Genomic DNA, 17,598 nt, shown 5'->3' with positions numbered 1-17,598 from the left:
GAGCTGTGATTTCATTCAGTCTTGTCTCCAATTTATACTGTCAGTACAGCAAAGGCAATTCCATGTGACACCTTCTCTGCGTTGCTTTGCTCAGCTTTCCTTTCCCTGACTTCGTTGTGGAGAGAAACTAAACATCTTGCACGATACTTTGCTGCTTGGGTCACCAAGTCCCCTGCACTTAGTTTTGCAAGCAAATGCCAGACTTGCAGCTAAAGTACACACTTGTGGACTTGACTATCCGCATCAAGGGTAGAACCAGGGAGGTCTTCTGATTGTATGCTCATTTCACAAATAAAGCACCTTTCATTTCACAAATAAAGATCCTTTGTGTTGGTCACATAAACATGAGTTTTTTCTGCAGTTCATTAGCGTGACCCACAGCTTTCTCAGGTTTTTTTTAAGTCCTTATAAGTTTGGACATATTAAACTTGATGTAGCAGGATTTCTTCCAATATAAATTTGTTCTTATGCAAAATCTTTTTAGTACCATCATCATCTAATCTACGGTTCCTTTAATATTCTTAGATGGAGCTTATCCAGGCCTCCTGATCTGATGCCATTAAGCTGTTTGAGTTCCACCTCAGATGTAATCATTCCTACTTCCATATCCTTATTTCCATTAGCCATCCTGCCACTACCCCTAAGCCCCTCATTACCCATATTAAAAACTGCAGTGAAGTATTCATCTAGGTGTTGCCTACATTATCTTTAATCTTCATCCCATTATTAATGCTTAGCAGTCCCACTTCTTTCCTTGATTTATTTTTATTTATATGGTTAAAGAATCTTTTACTATTGGTTTTAATTTCCTTTGCAAGTCCAAGTCTGCTTTGCTTCTGGCAGTTCTCACTCTCCTTACACTTTCTGACCTCCAAGAGGTAGCTTTCCTTGCTGATCCATCCCATCTTCCATTCCTTGTAGGCCTTCTGCATTCTCTTAACTTTATATTATATTATATTATATTATTTACATTATAATAACATTAACCTGTTTGAGATGCTTATTCATCCAGTTTGGTCTGCAGCCCTTCCCTATGAATTTTTTACACTTCCTTGGGATGCAGGTTTCAAACTTTCTGCAAACTTTGCCTTAAAGGAATTCCAAGCCTCCTTCACATTCAGATCCTTGAGTTCTTCAGTCCAGTCCACTTCCCTCTTTCCTTTAATTTTGCCCTTTTGAATTCAAAGACCTTAGTTATAGACCTATTTTTGTTTATTCTTCCATTTTGTTTAAATTGAATTAGCTCATGATCACTTAAACTAAGGTTGCCTTCTACAACCAGTATTAAATCTAAAATGGCCTCATCTCTTGTTCATTGGGAGACTATTTGATAAAGAAATCTGTCAGCTATAACATCCAGAGATATCTGGGCCCTACCATGATTAGTAGCAGTTGTCCACCAGTCTATATCTGGGAATTTAAAATCTCCCATAATCACACAATTCCCAGTATTTATTTCATTACAAATATAAAAGAGGTCTCTATCCGTATGCAAATCAGATCCTGGGGGCCTGTAGTATATCCCAAGCACTATCTCAGTGGAGACTCTTGTTAGATTTCTTCCCCAAAGTGATTTTGACCCAGATTCTGTTTTATCCAATTCCGTCACTTCTTCAATGCTACTCCTCCACCTTTACCTTTATTTTTGTCTTTCCTGAACATCACATACCCTTCAATATTTGAACAGTACATACCCTTCAATACCTTTACTCTAGTCATGACTACTAGTCTGCCCTGTTTCTGTTACCCCTATAATATCTTGTTTCCCTTCCTGCATCGGTAGTTCTAGTTTTTCCATTTTGTCACCCAGGCTCCTTGCATTGGTGTACAGACATCTTAGCTATTTTTGCTTGGTTTTGCCCAGGTTCCTCGCCTGGTTAGTAACAGTCATTCTACTGCCAGTATGACGTACCTGACTGTTAGTGTCATTGGTATTGGCTCTATCTTTCTTCTTGATGTCTATTCTCTTCCCCTTTGTTCCTTTCTCCATTGCATATCCTCTCATATTTGATCCAGGGAGCTAGTACCGTGCTTTGTTGACAATAAACCTGGCCGAGTGCCTTCACGAAGGTGACCAGTCTCTTTGCACCCATATTCCCCCTTATCCATTAACACAGCTAATTTGATACCAAAATTTTTTTTTAAAAGCAATTGGTGCTCATTGCCCAACTACTAGCTAAACACCAGAAAATTGGTGATATTGTTTGATTGTGTGTGCTTTTTCTGTGTCTTGTCCCCAGTTCTGTGCAAATAGCTCAATAGTACTACCCAGCATGGTTAAGTGCTGGAGGCTGAAATATTGTTGCCTTGGTAGCGCTGTTGAGGCTGCTCAGTGCTTTTGTCCTTGGAGCTGCAATATTAGTAGATTGTGCAGCATGTTAATTTAGCAGACTTCTATGTTATTCATAAAGGAAGACTACAGGCATGGTTTGGTGGTGAAGGCACTCAGCAAGGTTTGTTGTCAATGAAGCATGGTACTAACTCCCTGGATTAATGTCTATAGTTATACTAACACGTATGCTTTTTACAGTAGACTCAACTCAGTCATTCGTGGGACTTTCCGTTGCCCCCTGTGCTGGACAAAGGGTTAAGACGAAGTACCCTGACATTTATATGCTGAGGCAAACAACTGGAATGCACAATTTACACACCACCTTACATATTTTATTACATCTATTTTCTACCTCCCGTTGTTCCCCTAATGTCTTGGACAAAACATCCCCATTCATTGTTTTGTCAAACCATCTTACATCCCCATCTAGTACAAGATATCTGTAGTAGGTGGAATATACTTACATAACTATCTAGTGACAACTTTGCCAAGTTCATGTACTGGACAGTAAACTTGTAAGCCTCTGCTTTACTACATAGCCTAACTTTGGTTCACAGCCTCTGGTTCAGGCCTCAGATCTTGTACAAGGCCCAGGGCTGCTGGCTCTCTCTTCTACATCTTCTGGCCTAGCTTTGGCGGTGCTATCAGTTCATGGTGCTTGTAACTATTGCCAAAGAAGAAGTTCAGTTCCTGAACAAACACAAAGACTTCCTGACCCTGAGTGGTACTGGGACCTGTGTCTGCAATAACAAGATTAAGCCTGGAAGCATGGCAGTGCACATAAATGGCATGTGTAATCCTTTCCTGGATTTGAGCTTGTGTTCCTGTTCAATGCCCACTCAGCACAGAAGCTCCATCATAGCACTGGGCAATCATGTAATTAATATCCAGCTTCAAGCGGTGTAGTTCTTCAATAATCATTCTTGAAACAAATTTGGCATTTAGATTTTCCATGTGAAAGCAGGCCAGAGCTCTTTCCTGAACGATTCCTTTTCAATGATAGCATAAAAGGAGATACAACTGTTCTTTTTTTGGTGCATCATTAGTTTAATCAACAACGGCAGATAAATACTTGGGTTATCTTTTTAACCACTATCGCTTAGGTTGTGTCTACACAGAAAAAGTTGTGCACAGGTTAGCATAAATCCAGCTAGCCCAGGTAACAACAACAGTGATGACAGCAAAGCCAGGCTTCAGTGTAGGTTGTGCAAACCCGAGCTGGACTTTGGGTCCCTACTTGGCTTGCTAACCCATTCTGAAGCCTGTGCTGGGCTGGACTGCAGCTTGAGCTGTGTTGGCTGGCACCTGCTGGCAGAGTTTGCAGCACATCTGTGCTTGGGCTAGTGCCCATGCCAGCTGTGGACCAGAAGGGTCTGTCCCCGGTATCTTCCCAGGGAGAGGTGCGGGTGCTCCTTGCTTCTCTGAGGGCAAATGGACCCCAAGAGCCATGGAGCTGCTTCTAGCCCCCCACTCTTCTTTAGCCTGTAGGGGGCATTTAGCAGTTTTTGCCAGCAATAAGAGCAGAGAGCATAAGAAAATGGTAAACAGGCATGAGCCATGGCATGACCTTTTGGAGGTGTTTGAAAAATGTAGTAAAGCTGCCTACGAAATCTTAACCACAAGATGTTTTAGACGCCTGACTATGATAGGTGCCATGGTAACAGGTTGTGGGTGAGATTTTTAAGAAGTTAATTATCGATACGGCAAATGCACAGGATGTGGTATGGGTATGCTGTCTCCTCTCCCCCCTTTTCCAACGACCTGCTTGCAATAAGGAAATTTGCTGCTCCTGCAAGTATGAGTGAGAAGATATTATATAAATATGAGTCTGGTTGTGGGGCAAGTGCCACCTGAAGTCCGAAGACTGACCTCATCCTTTACAGAAAGAAGGTGCAGAGCAGAAGGCCCCTCCAGAGCAGAATCTTGACTGGCCAGCAAGATTCACCTGGAGATTGTAACACTGGTTGGTGAGCTATAGCTGTACTTATTTATCATTTCTAATCCATGCTTAGCGATTGTACACCAATTCTCAGTCGGACGGAGGGGCTATACTCTTGTGAAACCCCTTAACTCCTTTCTGACCCTGGTAAACCTAAGTCAGTGAGCTCTGAGGAGAGAGGAGCTGACAGTTGTCCTCAGGGAGCCCTCTGGATTGGGAAACTGAGGAAGGTTTTCCTTCAGGGAGCCTCCAGGAATGGGGAAACTGGGGAAAACCACCTGCTCTTTATTCAGGGAGCTCTCAGGGGAGGGAATCTGATGGGTCATTCATGAGCTCCCGCGAAGGGGGGATTTGAATTGCAGGTGGCAAGCTCTCAGGAGAGGGAATCTGATCTGCTAACCCAAAAGGCCAGGGTAACAAGCCCCCCAGGGCACAGCCCTATAGCCTCACTCTCCCTTCCCCTGCAGACTGACTTCCCTTTCTCGCGCCCCTGGCGCTCCCCCTGCCCCACCCTAACACTAGGGCCCCTTGTGCTCCCCCATCCCTGACCCCTTGCCTGCCCCGCTCCTCAAAGACCCTGGGGCAACAGACAGTGGTTCGGAGGATTGTCACTCCGGTATCCTCCCTGCTGATTGGTGGAGGCAGAGAGGGGCGGGGAGCCGCAGCTGAATGAGTGAGGGATCGGGACGGGGGGGGAATTTGGGAAGCGAGAACTAACTGAAGGCAGGAGGGGGCGGGGCGGGGCAGGCCGCCGCACTGCCTCGTAGCCAGAGGAGACCTCGGGCCGGGTTCCAGGGTCCCCTGCGCGAGCGGCTGCAGGTAAATTAGAGCTGCGCGCGGGGCTGGGGCACGCGCAGCGAGCAGACCTCGGTGCCAAACCGGGGGGGAAACCTGCGTCCTCCCTAAATGGCGCCACCGCCGTTACGGAGCGGGGAGGGCAGCAGCGGGCGCCGCGCGCTGGCTCGCTAGCTGGAGAAGGGGAGGCGCGCGCCGTGTGTGGTCGTTACGCAGGGGGCGGGGCAAGCGCTCACGCGGTGGCCGGGCGGTGCTGCGTTCATCTGGCTGCGGCCGTGCCTGTGAGGAGCGCGGGGCCTGTCCAAGAGAGCTGGAGGGGCGGGAGCTCCCTGCCCGAGGCAGAGGAAACCCCGGGGTAGGAGTGGGCGGGGCCGGGGGTGACTGAGCCCGTCCGCACCGGCTGCTGCAATGGGGGTGTGGGGCGCGGACGGGCTTTTCCCCTCCGCGGTCAGGGCGAGGCGGCTCAGCCCCCGCCTCCCCAGGCGAAGCAAGGCAGCTGGTCCGGCTGGGCTGGGCTGTCCGGAGCCGCTGGGTAGCCCCGCTGCAGTGACGTGTTTACACAGCCCGGCACATGGTCTAATGGTCACAGCTGACTTTAGTCTTTGCAAGGCCCCGAGTCAGTGCCCGTGTCCGCAGAGCGGTGCACGAAGGGGCCGTGCCTGCTTCTCTGCCGGCCTGACTGGCTCGGCTAATCGATCCCTGTACGTGGGGTGCGCGCCTGTCACTAACGTACGTCTAGAACCGTCGGTGCTGCCCTGGGCCTTCCCTCCTGGGCCTCCCTGAGCACTGGGCAGGTGGCTGCACTGCGCTGTTTGTATGTCAACAGCACGTGGTCCCTGGGAACGTTAGCAGCTGCCCGCAGCCCCAGCAACGCCGTCTCCCAGGGATCCTGGGGCAGCACTTCCGGTGCGAATGACGCCGGGGCACGCCCAGGATTCATGTCCGGTGCAGAATTCTTTGCTTCCGGGAAGCCGCAAGAGCGGCCAAGCGCCCCTCCGTCGCCAGCAGGGGCAGCTCGACGTTTTCAGGGCCCTAAGCACAGCCTGCGGAGCGGTAGCCCCGTCCAGACAGACTAGGCGAGGATTGGGAGGAGGTGCATGCGGGGTCACGTGCCTCTACCCCCTCCTCCCCCCCCCCCCATGCGCCCTTCATCTGGGTACAGAGCTTTCCAGGTGAGGGAGAGCGGCCTCACTGCCTGCACTTGGATGTCACTTCCTGGGTCCTAGTGCCAGTCCTCTTCCCGTTCTAAGTGTGCTGGAAATGAGTAATGACAGTGGGGAGGGGATAGGGGAAGTGGGAGCCTGATATGTGGTATCCACTTGGTGGCAGCAATGGGGACTTCCCCATTAAGCAGGCCCATCAAATCCCTACCCCAACAAGGCCCACCTCCCCTGCACCTGGACCACCCCCAACGAGTCCCTCGCACACAGACCCCCCACCCCACTGAGCCCTAACCAGCTGCACCTGCACCCCCACCAAGCCCCACTCCCCCAGCACTCAGACCCCTCTGCTAAGCCCCATTTGTCCACACCCAGATCCCTGTTGCTGGACCTCCCTGCAGAGTCCCATTGTCCCTGCACCCAGAACCCCCTGACCCCTAACGAGACCCTGTGCATGCAGATCCTCCACTGAGCTGCCCACACCCAGTTTCCCCCACACAGAACCCTCTCACCTCACACCTGGATCCCCCCACAGTAAGCCTCTCCACACTTGTATCCAGCTGAGTTGGCCTGTCTCTACCTGGTGTGCCAGGGTGTTTCTGGGGCAGACTTGGCCCTTGTGCTGTGTCAGAGTCAGGTGGATCCTCACCACCCTGTCCTGGTGGAGGGGATTGTTGCAGGGTGATCTCCCACCTCCGTGCAGCCAGTGGCCTGTGCTCCCCACTGCTATGCTGGAGCCTCTACATTTATTTATTGACCAATAAAATCTGTAGAATTTTAAAATATTGTCCACAGAATTTTTAATTTTTTGGTGTAGAATTCCCTCCGGCGTATGTATTGCGATATAAATTTTTAATTCTACATTTTTTGTTATTATCTTTTTATGTATACACAAGTTTATTCTGTGGGAATATATGACTTCAAGGTGGACTGATTTTCTGGGTTGGTGTCCGAACTTCTTCACTTTCCTTTGATCTGCCAGTTGCCTTTGTCAACTGTTACTTTGCTTCTTTATCCAGCACCCTAGTGTTTCTCACATGTCACCACCTGAGTGTACAACTTGGTTCCCAAATATTCACTAAAGGCCAGATTTTAAAAGGTTGAAAACATCTAGATGCTTTTGAAAATCCCACAAGTTGCCTAAATACCTGGCCCTAAATATCTAAAAATCTGTCCCTAAGGGGACAAATAATATATTATCTTATATGAAATCCTTCTCAAAGGCAAATTTCTACTGTAATGTTTACTGAATATAGGTATACAACCCCAAGATAGTTCCAGAGGGGTAGCCGTGTTAGTCTGTATACAGCAAAAACAACGAGAGTTCTGTGGCACTTTAAAGACTAACAAATTTAATATTTGCAGGCATAAGCTTTCGAGAGACCCCAAGATAGATTGACAACCACAAGAATTAAAAAATCATGAGTTATGTACCCAAAAATCATTAAGTTAAGTAAATAAATTTTGTGTTCTTTTAATTTGCCTTTTTGTGTCCTAGCCTTTATGGCATACTAGTTTCATGCTTTTTTGGTGTATGTCCCAAAGAATCCATATACCTAAAAGAGTTGTACATTGCTTTAACATTCAGTACTGTTTTGAACTTCCAGGAATATGTGATTTCCTCTCCCACTTTGTAACTGAAAACTTGTTAAAAATTCTTATTTCTGTAAGTAATCCCCCATCCTGCAAACACTAAGTTCTCACTTTCTCTTCTATTACTTCGCTTGTGGTTCACATAGATATTGATTTTTTTCCTGCTGAATTGTTTATATTTCTAATTGCATATTTTAATTTCATAGCCTTCTGTGTATGCTGCATATTTTGTTATGACACATTTCAGTGATGTTCTTCATTCTGACAAGTTTATTGTTCTTTACTGCCAATGTCAAGGATTTTTTTAAACTGAATATACTTTTACTCCTTTGCATTGGTTGGATGGGAGCATAGTGATGTCTAGCTTGTCTTTTGGTGAAACTAAAAGTTCTTTGTGTCCACTATGATTTTAATAGTGAGATAGCTAATGCATGTTTGTTACCCTGTGATTAAAACTTCACATTTTCGTAGTACTACACCAGACTATAATGCTGATTCAGATGTTAAATGAACCATTATTATTCAAAGCTTGACATCTTTGATACTGGTTGTGTGGCTAACACTGCTCCTTCACCATCAGAGGTATTTGTGTCTGAATGTCTGCATTCCCCCAGTTATGTGGGTGTCAGGAAAGACAAGTTAAAACATTCTAAACTAAAGAATTAATAGAGACTTCTCCTCCCTTTATTTCACTTATTTCCTTCCCTTTAGTTATTAAAGGCTAGTCTATGTGGTATGAGACAAAGGTGTGAGCACAGAGTTTTGTAGGGGGGAATAAAAATATTTGCGTTGTGTCTATGTTGTGTTTGTTGGGATATGGAGGACACAGCACCAATTCCTCCCTTAGGTAGAAGGGGAGAAAGGATTTGAATAAGGGTCTCCCACATCTCATGTGAGTGCTCTAACAACAGGGTTACTTACTGGTAACTGTTGTTCTTCGAGATGTGTTGCTCATATCCATTCCAATATAGGTGAGTGCATGCCACCATGCATGGGTTCTTGGAACTTTTTTTCCCCTTAGCAGATCCCGTAGGGTCAGCTTAGGTGCCCCCTGGAGTACCGCGCTCATTCTGCGGTATATGAGGCACCGCCAACCCTACGGCCCCTCAGTCCCTTCTTTCTGCCAACTCCGGCAGCGGGGACGGGGGGTAAGTGTGGAATGGATATGAGCAACACATCTCGAAGAACAGTTACTGGTAAGTAACCCTGTTTTCTACTTCAAGTGATTGCTCATATCCATTCCAATATAGGTGATTAAAAAGCCATACCTTGGAGGTGGGTAGGAGTTACTGGTGAACTGCCCTCAGCACAACTCTGCCGAATCCCGCGTCCTCTCTCGCCTGCTGCATGATGGCGTAGTGGGATGTGAAGGTGTGCACCGATGACCAGGTAGCAGCTTTGCAGATGTCCTGCAGGGGCACCCTCTCCAGGAAGGCCGCTCTGGTTGAGTGTGCTGTGATGACACCTGGAAGTGGTACATTCGCCTGCTCGTAGCAGCACTTGATGCAGGCGATGATCCATGCGGAGATGCGCTGGGTAGAGACAGGTGATTCCCTCATCCGGTCTGCCACTGCAATGAAGAACTGTGTTGTCTTCTGGAATGGCCTTGTCCTATTGATGTAGTAGGCCAGGGCTCGTCTCACGTCTAGCGAGTGCCATCTCCGCTCCTCCTCCTCCAACCCATGCGGTTTTGGAAGAAACACGGGGAGGAAGATGTCTTGGTTATAGTGAAATTGGTAGACCACCTTAGGCAGGAAGGCTGGGTGGGGTCTCAACCGCACCTTGTCCTTATAAAACACCGAGTATGGGAGCTCCAAGGTCAAAGCTCTAATCTCGGAAACCCTCCTAGCCGAGATAATGGCCACCAGGAAGGCTACCTTCCAAGAAAGGACGAGCAGTGGGCATGTAGCCATGGGCTCAAAAAGGGGCCCCGTTAGTCTAGAGAGGACCAGGTTTAGATCCCAGGGAGGCACTGGGTCACGGACCTGGGGTACAGCCTCTCCACCCCTTTTAGGAACCTGACTGACATAGGGTGGGAGAACAGGGATCTCCCCTGTAGTGGCTGATGGAAAGCCGAGATAGCCACCAGGTGGACCTTCAGGAAGGCTAGCACCAAACCCTGGAGTTTCAGCTGGAGCAGGTACTCCAGGATCGCCTGGATAGGCGAACAGCTCGGCAGGATGCCCTGGGACTCCACCCAGCAAGTAAACCTTCTCCACTTGGCCCAGTACACGATCTGTGTTGAAGGTTGGAAGGATGGAAATATGCATCCTTCAAATCGAGGGCGGCATACCAGTCTCCTGGATCCAGAGCAGGGGTAATGGAGGCTAGGGAGACCATGTGGAACCTGAGACGCTTGATAAATTTGTTTAGTCGGCGCAGATCTAATATGGGCCTCAGGCCCCCTTTTGCCTTGGGGATGAGGAAGTATCTGGTGTAAAATCCCCTCCCTATTTTGTGCAGGGGAACCACTTCCACTGCCCCCAGGTCAAGGAGGGTGTTCACCTCCTGTAAGAGGAGTTGCTTGTGAGAGAGGTCCCTGAAGAGGGATGAGGTGGGGGGGAGGTGTTTGGAGGGAAGGCTGTAAATTGGAGGGCATATCCCTGGAGAACTATTCCGAGGACCCAACGGTCTGAGGTGATGTTCCACCATTCGGCGTAAAATGGTTTTAGCCTGTCTAGGAATATGAGGGACGGATCCGAGAGAGAGGTAGTGGTGCCACCCTCGGGCGCACCATCAAAATTCCTTTTTATTATTGGGCCCCTTGGGGGGTCCTTGCTGGGAGGTTGCAGACGAGTTGGAATGATTACGTCGCCCGAACCCCCTGTTCTTTTCTCTGCCCCTGCCGGGCTGAAAGGGTTTAGGTGATGGCCTAGGCTGACGCTGTGGCTGCGGCCGAGACTGACGTCTCGAGGCCTGGGGCATGTAGAGGCCCAAGGAACACAGCGTGGCTCACGAATCCTTAAGGCCGTGCAGCTTCTCGTCGGTCTTGTCCGAGAACAGGCCCGCCCCGTCAAAGGGCAGGTCCTGTATGGAATCCTGCACCTCTTGGGACAGCCCTGATGACTGCAGCCACAAACACTGCCTCAGTGATTGCAGAGGCCATGGCCCTGCTTGCTGTTTCCACTGCGTCACTGATGGTTTGTAGCGCTGCCCCTGCCATGGTGATACTCTCCTCCAGGACCGTGGCAAAGTCTGCCGCCTGGTCCTGGGGCAACCTCTCTGTGAACCGCCGCATGGAGTCCCAGAGGTTAAAGCTATAGCGTCCTAGGAGGGCCTGGTGGTTAGCTATACAAAACAGCAGGGCCCTCATGGAGTACACCTTCCTCCCAAACAAATCAAATTTTTTGTTATCTTTGTTTTTGGGAGTGGCACCCTGGTACACCTGCCTGTCCCTCTGACTTGCCGCATCTACCACCAGGGTTCCCGGGGCCGGGTGGGTAAAGAGATACTCAAACCCTTCTGCCAGGACATAATACTTCTTTTTGGCGCCCTTAGACATGGGGGCAACCGAGGCAGGGGTTTGCCACAGGGCCTTGGCCAGCTTAAGGACCCTTTCATGTATGGGCAGGGGCACCCTTGATAGTCCCTCTGACCCAACAACACCAAAGAGGGGGTCCTCGTCCTCTGATAGCTCCTTAATCTCCAAATTGAGGTTAGAGGCCACCATTTTCAGGAGCTCTTGGTGCACCCTGAAGTCCGTCAGCGGCGCCCTGTGGTCTCTAGAGGTTGCCTCATCTGGAGAGGAGGAGAGGAGGACTACTGACAGGGCCCTGTAGAGGGTCCTTCCTCTGGGTCCAATTCCTCCTCCAAGGAATGGCCCTTACCCTCTTTGTCAGGCGCGGGGGGCACCGGCTGCGTCACTGAGGATGGGATTGACACGGTTCCTTGCCCCATCTGCGCCCCCCATGGACCCCAATAAGTCCACTGCCAGGGACCTTGTAGCCAATCCAGTGCTGGCATCGGCACTGGCTGTGGAGCGTCTTGGTGGCCTTGGGTGTCCTTGCCTTTCTGGGATCCCAAGCTGCTGGATCGGTGCCGACGATCCCCTCTCCAGCTTTTAGTGCTCCTAGTTGGGGACCGTCCTCTAGATGACCCTGATGAGGTGGATGAGCATCAGTGCTGCCACGAGCAGTGCCGACAGGATGATTCACGCCCCGACGAGCTGGACAACGTCTGATGTCTTGGCGCCGACGACTTGCGGTGCCGCTTGCGCCTTGGAGACCGGGAGCGGTGCTGTCTGCAGCCCCTCGGTACTGAGCTGGATTCCGAAGACCGGGATCTGCGACGCACTGCAGTGGCTGGCTCTTTCGGTGCCGGGCTCCGTGCTGGAGACCGGGTCCAGTGCTGCGCTGGCGAAGGGCTTGGTGCCGGGTTGTGGGAGTTCTCTCCGCTGCACAAGGTGGTCTTGGAACGGCACTGCCTCGAGCGCGCTGCCTCTGGTGCTGGGGCCCATCGTCGGTGCCACGGGGAGGATAAGCTCGACGAGTCTGACTCGGAACTGTGAGGGGAACCTCCGCACTCTACCCTCGGTGACCGTGTGGCAGAAGACGTTTCCCCAGCCAGGGGTCTCGACCAGCCTCTAGGGTAACCCAGTGCGGGTTTTCCCCGGGACACCAGCCCTCTTTCCCTCAGCCGAGGGGGCGGCGGAGGCATGGGCATGGCCAGTAAGGCCTGTGCCGGATGGCAAGCATCTGGCGTCGACGGCACCTGCAGGGGCGCTCCCCCACTCCCAGGAGTCGGGGGAGGCTCCCTGCGTGGAGATGCAGGCTCCGGAGCAAGCTCGACGGGCCATGGCTGGTGCACCTCCGTACTTGACCCTGCCCGAGCAGGCAGTGCGGGGGAGTGTGAGCGCTCTGCACGCTGACGCCTTTTCGTCTCCGGCACTGGAGATGGTCTGCATCGGGTCGACTCCGGTGCTGGCAGAGCGCTCTGCACCGAGGAGACGCTCAGTGCCAAGGTGGAATGCGGCGGCTCGGAAGCTGGTCGGAGCACCGCTTCCATCAGGATAGCCTTCAGCCTAATGTCCCACTCCTTCTGAGTCCTAGGCTTGAAGGCTTTGCAGATTTTACATTTCTCCCTCCGATGCTGCTCTCCCAGGCATTTGAGGCAGCGATCGTGAGGGTCACTGACTGGAAAGGACTTGCCGCAAGCAGTGGAAGGCTTAAAGCCAGGTGAGCTGGGCATGGCCCGGCCCTAAGCCCCTAAGGGCTTCTATTCTAATGCTAACTAAACTTAAACACACTACTTAACACTATCTTAACACTTTACTGAAACAATAACAAAGTCTATAAGGGGAATGCTACTTGTAAGAGGCAAGAGACATTCCAGCAACCATCACAGGCGGAAAGAAGGAACTGAGGGGCCGTAGGTTGGTGGTGCCTCATATACCACCGCATGAGCGCGGTACTCCAGGGGCACCTAAGCCGACCCTCCAGGGTCTGCTAAGGGGAAAAAAAAGTTCCGGGAACCCGTGCACTTTGGCGTGCACTCACCTATATTGGAATGGATATGAGCAATCACTCGAAGTAGAACTCTGGGTTAAAAGTTACAAGGTGGGCACTGCCTCCTCCTCTGGCTGTGTTGTGTGGAGTTAGGCACCTACTGAGCTCATTCTCACAAGAAACAGGGTTAGGTGCCTAATCCACCTGGCTCCAGGAGAGGGGTTCCTGTTTGTAGATCACTAGGTGTCTAGTTGCAATGGGGACTTGGGTGCTGAACTGTGTGTCAGGGCAGGGCTTACCACACATCCCTCTAGTCAACATCTCCCATCAGCTAGTTTAGGTGGTTCTCCATCTAGTATGCTGGCATCTGTGGCTATAGTACCTATCTCTCCACATTCATTGTATAGGGAGCCTAGGTCTCTAACTCAAGCTTTGTGAATCAGTGGTGTTCCTGTGACTTTTTAGGCACCTAAAAATAGGCAAGGCAATGCTCAGCATCACAACACTTAAGTCCTCTTGTGAATCTAGCCCTTAGGCCTTTTCCTCACTACTAAAAAAGGGGATTTTTTTTTTTTTTTTTTTTTTTAATTTTTAGGTTAACTAAGGTGTGGGAGCTATACTGAGGTAGAAATACGGTGGGGAAAGGCATGAGAAAATGTCTCTGGAAGAAGATCAGGGGGCGCTGTGCTTATGTGTTTGTGCCAAAATAGAGAAGTACAAATTTTGTTTTGAAAACTGGATCAGTACGTGTTACAGTGACAATGGAGGGAACAGTGTATAAGGAACAGTGGTTGATTTTCTGCCTGGCTTGTGTTTAAAAGATATTCATAAGTATTTCAAATACTGTTTACAATGCTTTATGCTATTTTCAGTGTTCCATGTACATTAAATATTATTTTACTATAGAAATAGCCTAATCTAGAACAGAAAGAGATTAATAAAGAAAAAAACTACATCTTCTTTCTGCGTTTTACATATAATAGCTCTGCAGTTGAATTCTGTAGAATGCTTTTCCAAATTACAAAAAATACTTTTCTTTGTGTCTAAATTTAAAATTGAGGCCTTTTCTACTCTACAGAGTTAAATCAATGCAAGGCAGCTTATGCTGACCTAACTATGTAAGTGTCTACACTAAAATTTTGCTCCTGCTGACATAACTGCCCCGCTATGCTGATTTAATAACTCCACTTCTACAGGAGGCATAGAGTCAATGTCGATATATTTAGGTAGATGCAGTGTCAATGCTGACACTGCGTTGCTTACATCGTCTGTTACTGGCTTTCAGAAGCTGTCCCACACCGACAGTACAAATTTTTCCCTTAGTGGTACCCCTCAGGGCGGCTTGTGCCCCTCTGCTGACGTGTGTCCATAGCACGATTATAAAGCACCCCGCACGTCCTTACTTCTTTCTTACTGTCTATGACAGCCTCTGGGACTGCTCTTCTTGCTTTTGCAAGCTCTCTCGGTGGTGATCTTCTTCTGTCTGTACACGGTTAGCTAGTTGCAGTCAATTTTGCTAATTTTAGTGAAGTTCTGTAACTTTGTGTTTTAGTGGTGGTTTTCTCCGTTCCCCAGTGTTGAGACATGCCTCGGTAACCGGGCTTTAAGCCCCACACCTCCAGGAACAAGGCCGTGTCCCTGAGCGACCCACACTCAAGCTGCTTAAAGTGCCTGGGAGAAGCTCATATTGGGAAATCAAATCTCCCAAGGATTTTAAGCCTCACACAAAGAAGGATAGGGAGGCCAGGCTGAAATTCCCCCTCATGGAAGCAGCACTGAGATCTCCATCTGAGCCAGGCTGGTCAGACTTGGCACCCAGTGCCTTGGTATCACCAAGGAGTGTTCCTCGTACCATACTCGAGTCCCAGCACCAATCACCATCCCCAGTGCCTAGAAAAAGGCATAAGAAGCAGCATGCTGAAAGGGGGCAATCCCCGGCACTGAAGATTGCCAGGCATGGGCATCAGAGTAGAGAGCGATCTAAGCTAAAGCACTCTTCCACCTCGGTACCGCAGAAGTCAGCATTGTTGACTCTGACACCTATGCAAACACTGTCGAGTCTGGCACTGGAAGACCCTTCTACATCTGCAGCACAATGTGCTACCGATACTATCTTAATACTGACCACACCGGAAGCATTTGCCGCTGCCAGAAACCTTTTCTAGCTGGCAGTACAGTTATCACTGGCAGTACAGGAGTCGATGTTATTGGTGCTGGTAGATAAGGGAACTCGCTGAGTCCTTTTTTGGGTACCAGGCACTTTGGTACCCTCAAAAAGGAAACTGGCTATGCTTGCTACAATGCAGACATCGCCACAACAGCACCGGTCTCCAGCACCAGTGTATAGCCTGATCTGTAGACTGTTTTAATTATATAGATTATTTAAGAATTCCCAGTTATCACTTTGAGGGTTTGAGGGTTCTTGTCCCAAAATCAAGCCCAGTATTATTCAAATTATTATATGTTTGGGAATCCTGATGTGCACAGCTGCAACACTCACACTATAGGAACTGTTCAATATTTACAAATAATTTATTAATACGTTCAGCAGAGTCACAAACAGTAAGGTAGAAAGAGATACTGCAGAATGTACATCTGCACATCCATATACGCAATCCCTTACAGAACAACCTGAAATGTTAGCCATCATCTTCCTCATCACCGTCACCTCCCCTGTGACCATCATTCTGGCACCTCCCATGGGCTACATCTTTCTCCTACTGCCCATAGGCTGGGATGCCACTTTTATAATATGTTACACTGACACCACTATATCTGATGCATATTCAGCAGGGGATTCTTCCCTCTTCCTTATTTGTATTTTCTCATCTTACTGGTGTTGGAGTGCCCTTCTTCTGTAGGTTAGTGTATCAGTGATCTCAACGTATTGTCACGTATATCAGTTCGTTGCCATGGGCATCTTGTGGTTAGATAGCTGCAAATGTAATTCATGTAGCTGCTGTTGTTATGAACATCAATTCATAGCCATGACACTCTTGTGGTTGAAGTCATGTGCCTGTGGTTGTAAATTCCCCTTAAACACTCTATTTTCACCTTCCCTATACTTGGGTTTTTTCGTTGGCCTGTTTGGCACAGATAAAGTTCATAGGTCTCAAGCCTTAGGCTAAAACTGCTGAAGCAAATGCCTTATAGGATACAGGCCTGTAGGTTTCTTGCATTACTGCTGAATATAAGAAAGGCAAGCTAGTCCTATGGGCTATAGGTGGGAGCAGCACCACCGTGGTCACTGAACAGACACATGACAGCTTCTGAGTCAAAAATCAGGTCTTACTCCTCCTGTCTGAGGCCACTGTCCCCACTCTTCCAGGAATTTCCACCTATCCATGGTCCCGGACACAGGATTACCATCGAGTGGTTGTCCAGGAGCTTGCTGGAGACCTACACTGGTCCATGAGCCCTTTTGGAACTCGTGGGGTTTTCCCTGTTCCCAGGTCTTATTCCAGAAGCTCCTATTTGGTGGCCTCGGAAAGGATGGCATCATCTTATCAGGAAGCACTGGGTCTGGACTCTGGTACCGAGCCCACTACTGAACTGCAAGAGCCAGCTCAATGGGATCCTGCTGATGCAGAAAGAGAGGAAGAGCTCCCACAGCTAGTGCTGGCCTCCTTCTTCCCCGATGAGGCAATCTCAGGAGGGGGCATATCGACTCCTCCAGATGACTATAAGGCTCTACAAGAATTGTTGAAGAGGGTGGCCTTAAATCTCAGCATACAGGTGAAGGGAGAGAAAGAGTTGTCTCATAGCCTAGTTCAGCAGTTCTCAATTGGGGGTCCAAGGCCCCCTGGGGGACTGTGAGATGGTTCCAGGTGGTCCTCAAGACCATGGGTAGAGTTGGGGGTGTGTTTCCCCCCTAAACTGCAGCGCTGTAACCAGAGTGGGGCAGTCCGGGGGAAGTCCACACTATCCCCACCTTCCCTCCTCCTCTTCCCCGTTCAAGGCCCCACTCCCTGGCCAGACCAGAGGCTGGCAGCCTGCTGTGTGGGGTGGCTGCTGCTCTGGCTGGTGCTATGGAGTGGTCCTCGTTGGTGCTCCCCTATCTCCTTTCTACTGGTGCCCAGGGTTGCGGTTGTGCCTCAGCTCCCAGCCCCCTTTGACTGCTTGCACAGCCAGTAAGAGCCGCCCAGGTGGGGGACCTGGCTCCGGACTGGCAGAGCCCTTGGGGAGCAGCAACCGCAAAGGGAGACCCTCCCCTGGCACACAGCCTGCATGCTGAGCTACCTCCCTACCCACACACAGCCCCAGCTACCACCTCCCTGCACCCTGAGCTGAGTCCCCCCTTTGAGTTATAATTTTTTATTGCGACCCCCCTCCCCC

At 49.6% G+C, this 17,598-nt stretch overlaps 2 protein-coding genes across 2 annotated transcripts in view; one reads left to right on the top strand and one right to left on the bottom strand.

Annotated features, from left to right (window-relative positions):
• Positions 1-17,598, bottom strand: part of LOC137143264 (zinc finger protein 436-like) — a 604,313-nt gene that overhangs the window by 458,853 nt on the left and 127,862 nt on the right. The window contains exon 4 of the mRNA XM_067532957.1: positions 15,258-15,265. Coding sequence (XP_067389058.1) covers positions 15,258-15,265 — 8 coding nt within the window. The remainder of the gene's footprint in view (positions 1-15,257; positions 15,266-17,598) is intronic.
• LOC137143266 (zinc finger protein 420-like) overlaps positions 4,105-17,598 on the top strand; it is a 31,886-nt gene continuing 18,392 nt past the window's right edge. Inside the window, exon 1 of the mRNA XM_067532962.1 lies at positions 4,105-4,295. The gene's annotated coding sequence lies outside the window, so the exon portion shown is untranslated. The remainder of the gene's footprint in view (positions 4,296-17,598) is intronic.

This window comes from Emydura macquarii, unplaced genomic scaffold (assembly GCF_026122565.2).
Source record: "Emydura macquarii macquarii isolate MOO-44397 ecotype Brisbane River unplaced genomic scaffold, CSIRO-AGI_Emac_v2 contig_3305, whole genome shotgun sequence".
NCBI classification, from domain to species: Eukaryota; Metazoa; Chordata; order Testudines; family Chelidae; genus Emydura; species Emydura macquarii.
Note: the sequence above shows the minus strand (reverse complement) of the source record. Positions and strands in the feature narration are given on the sequence as shown.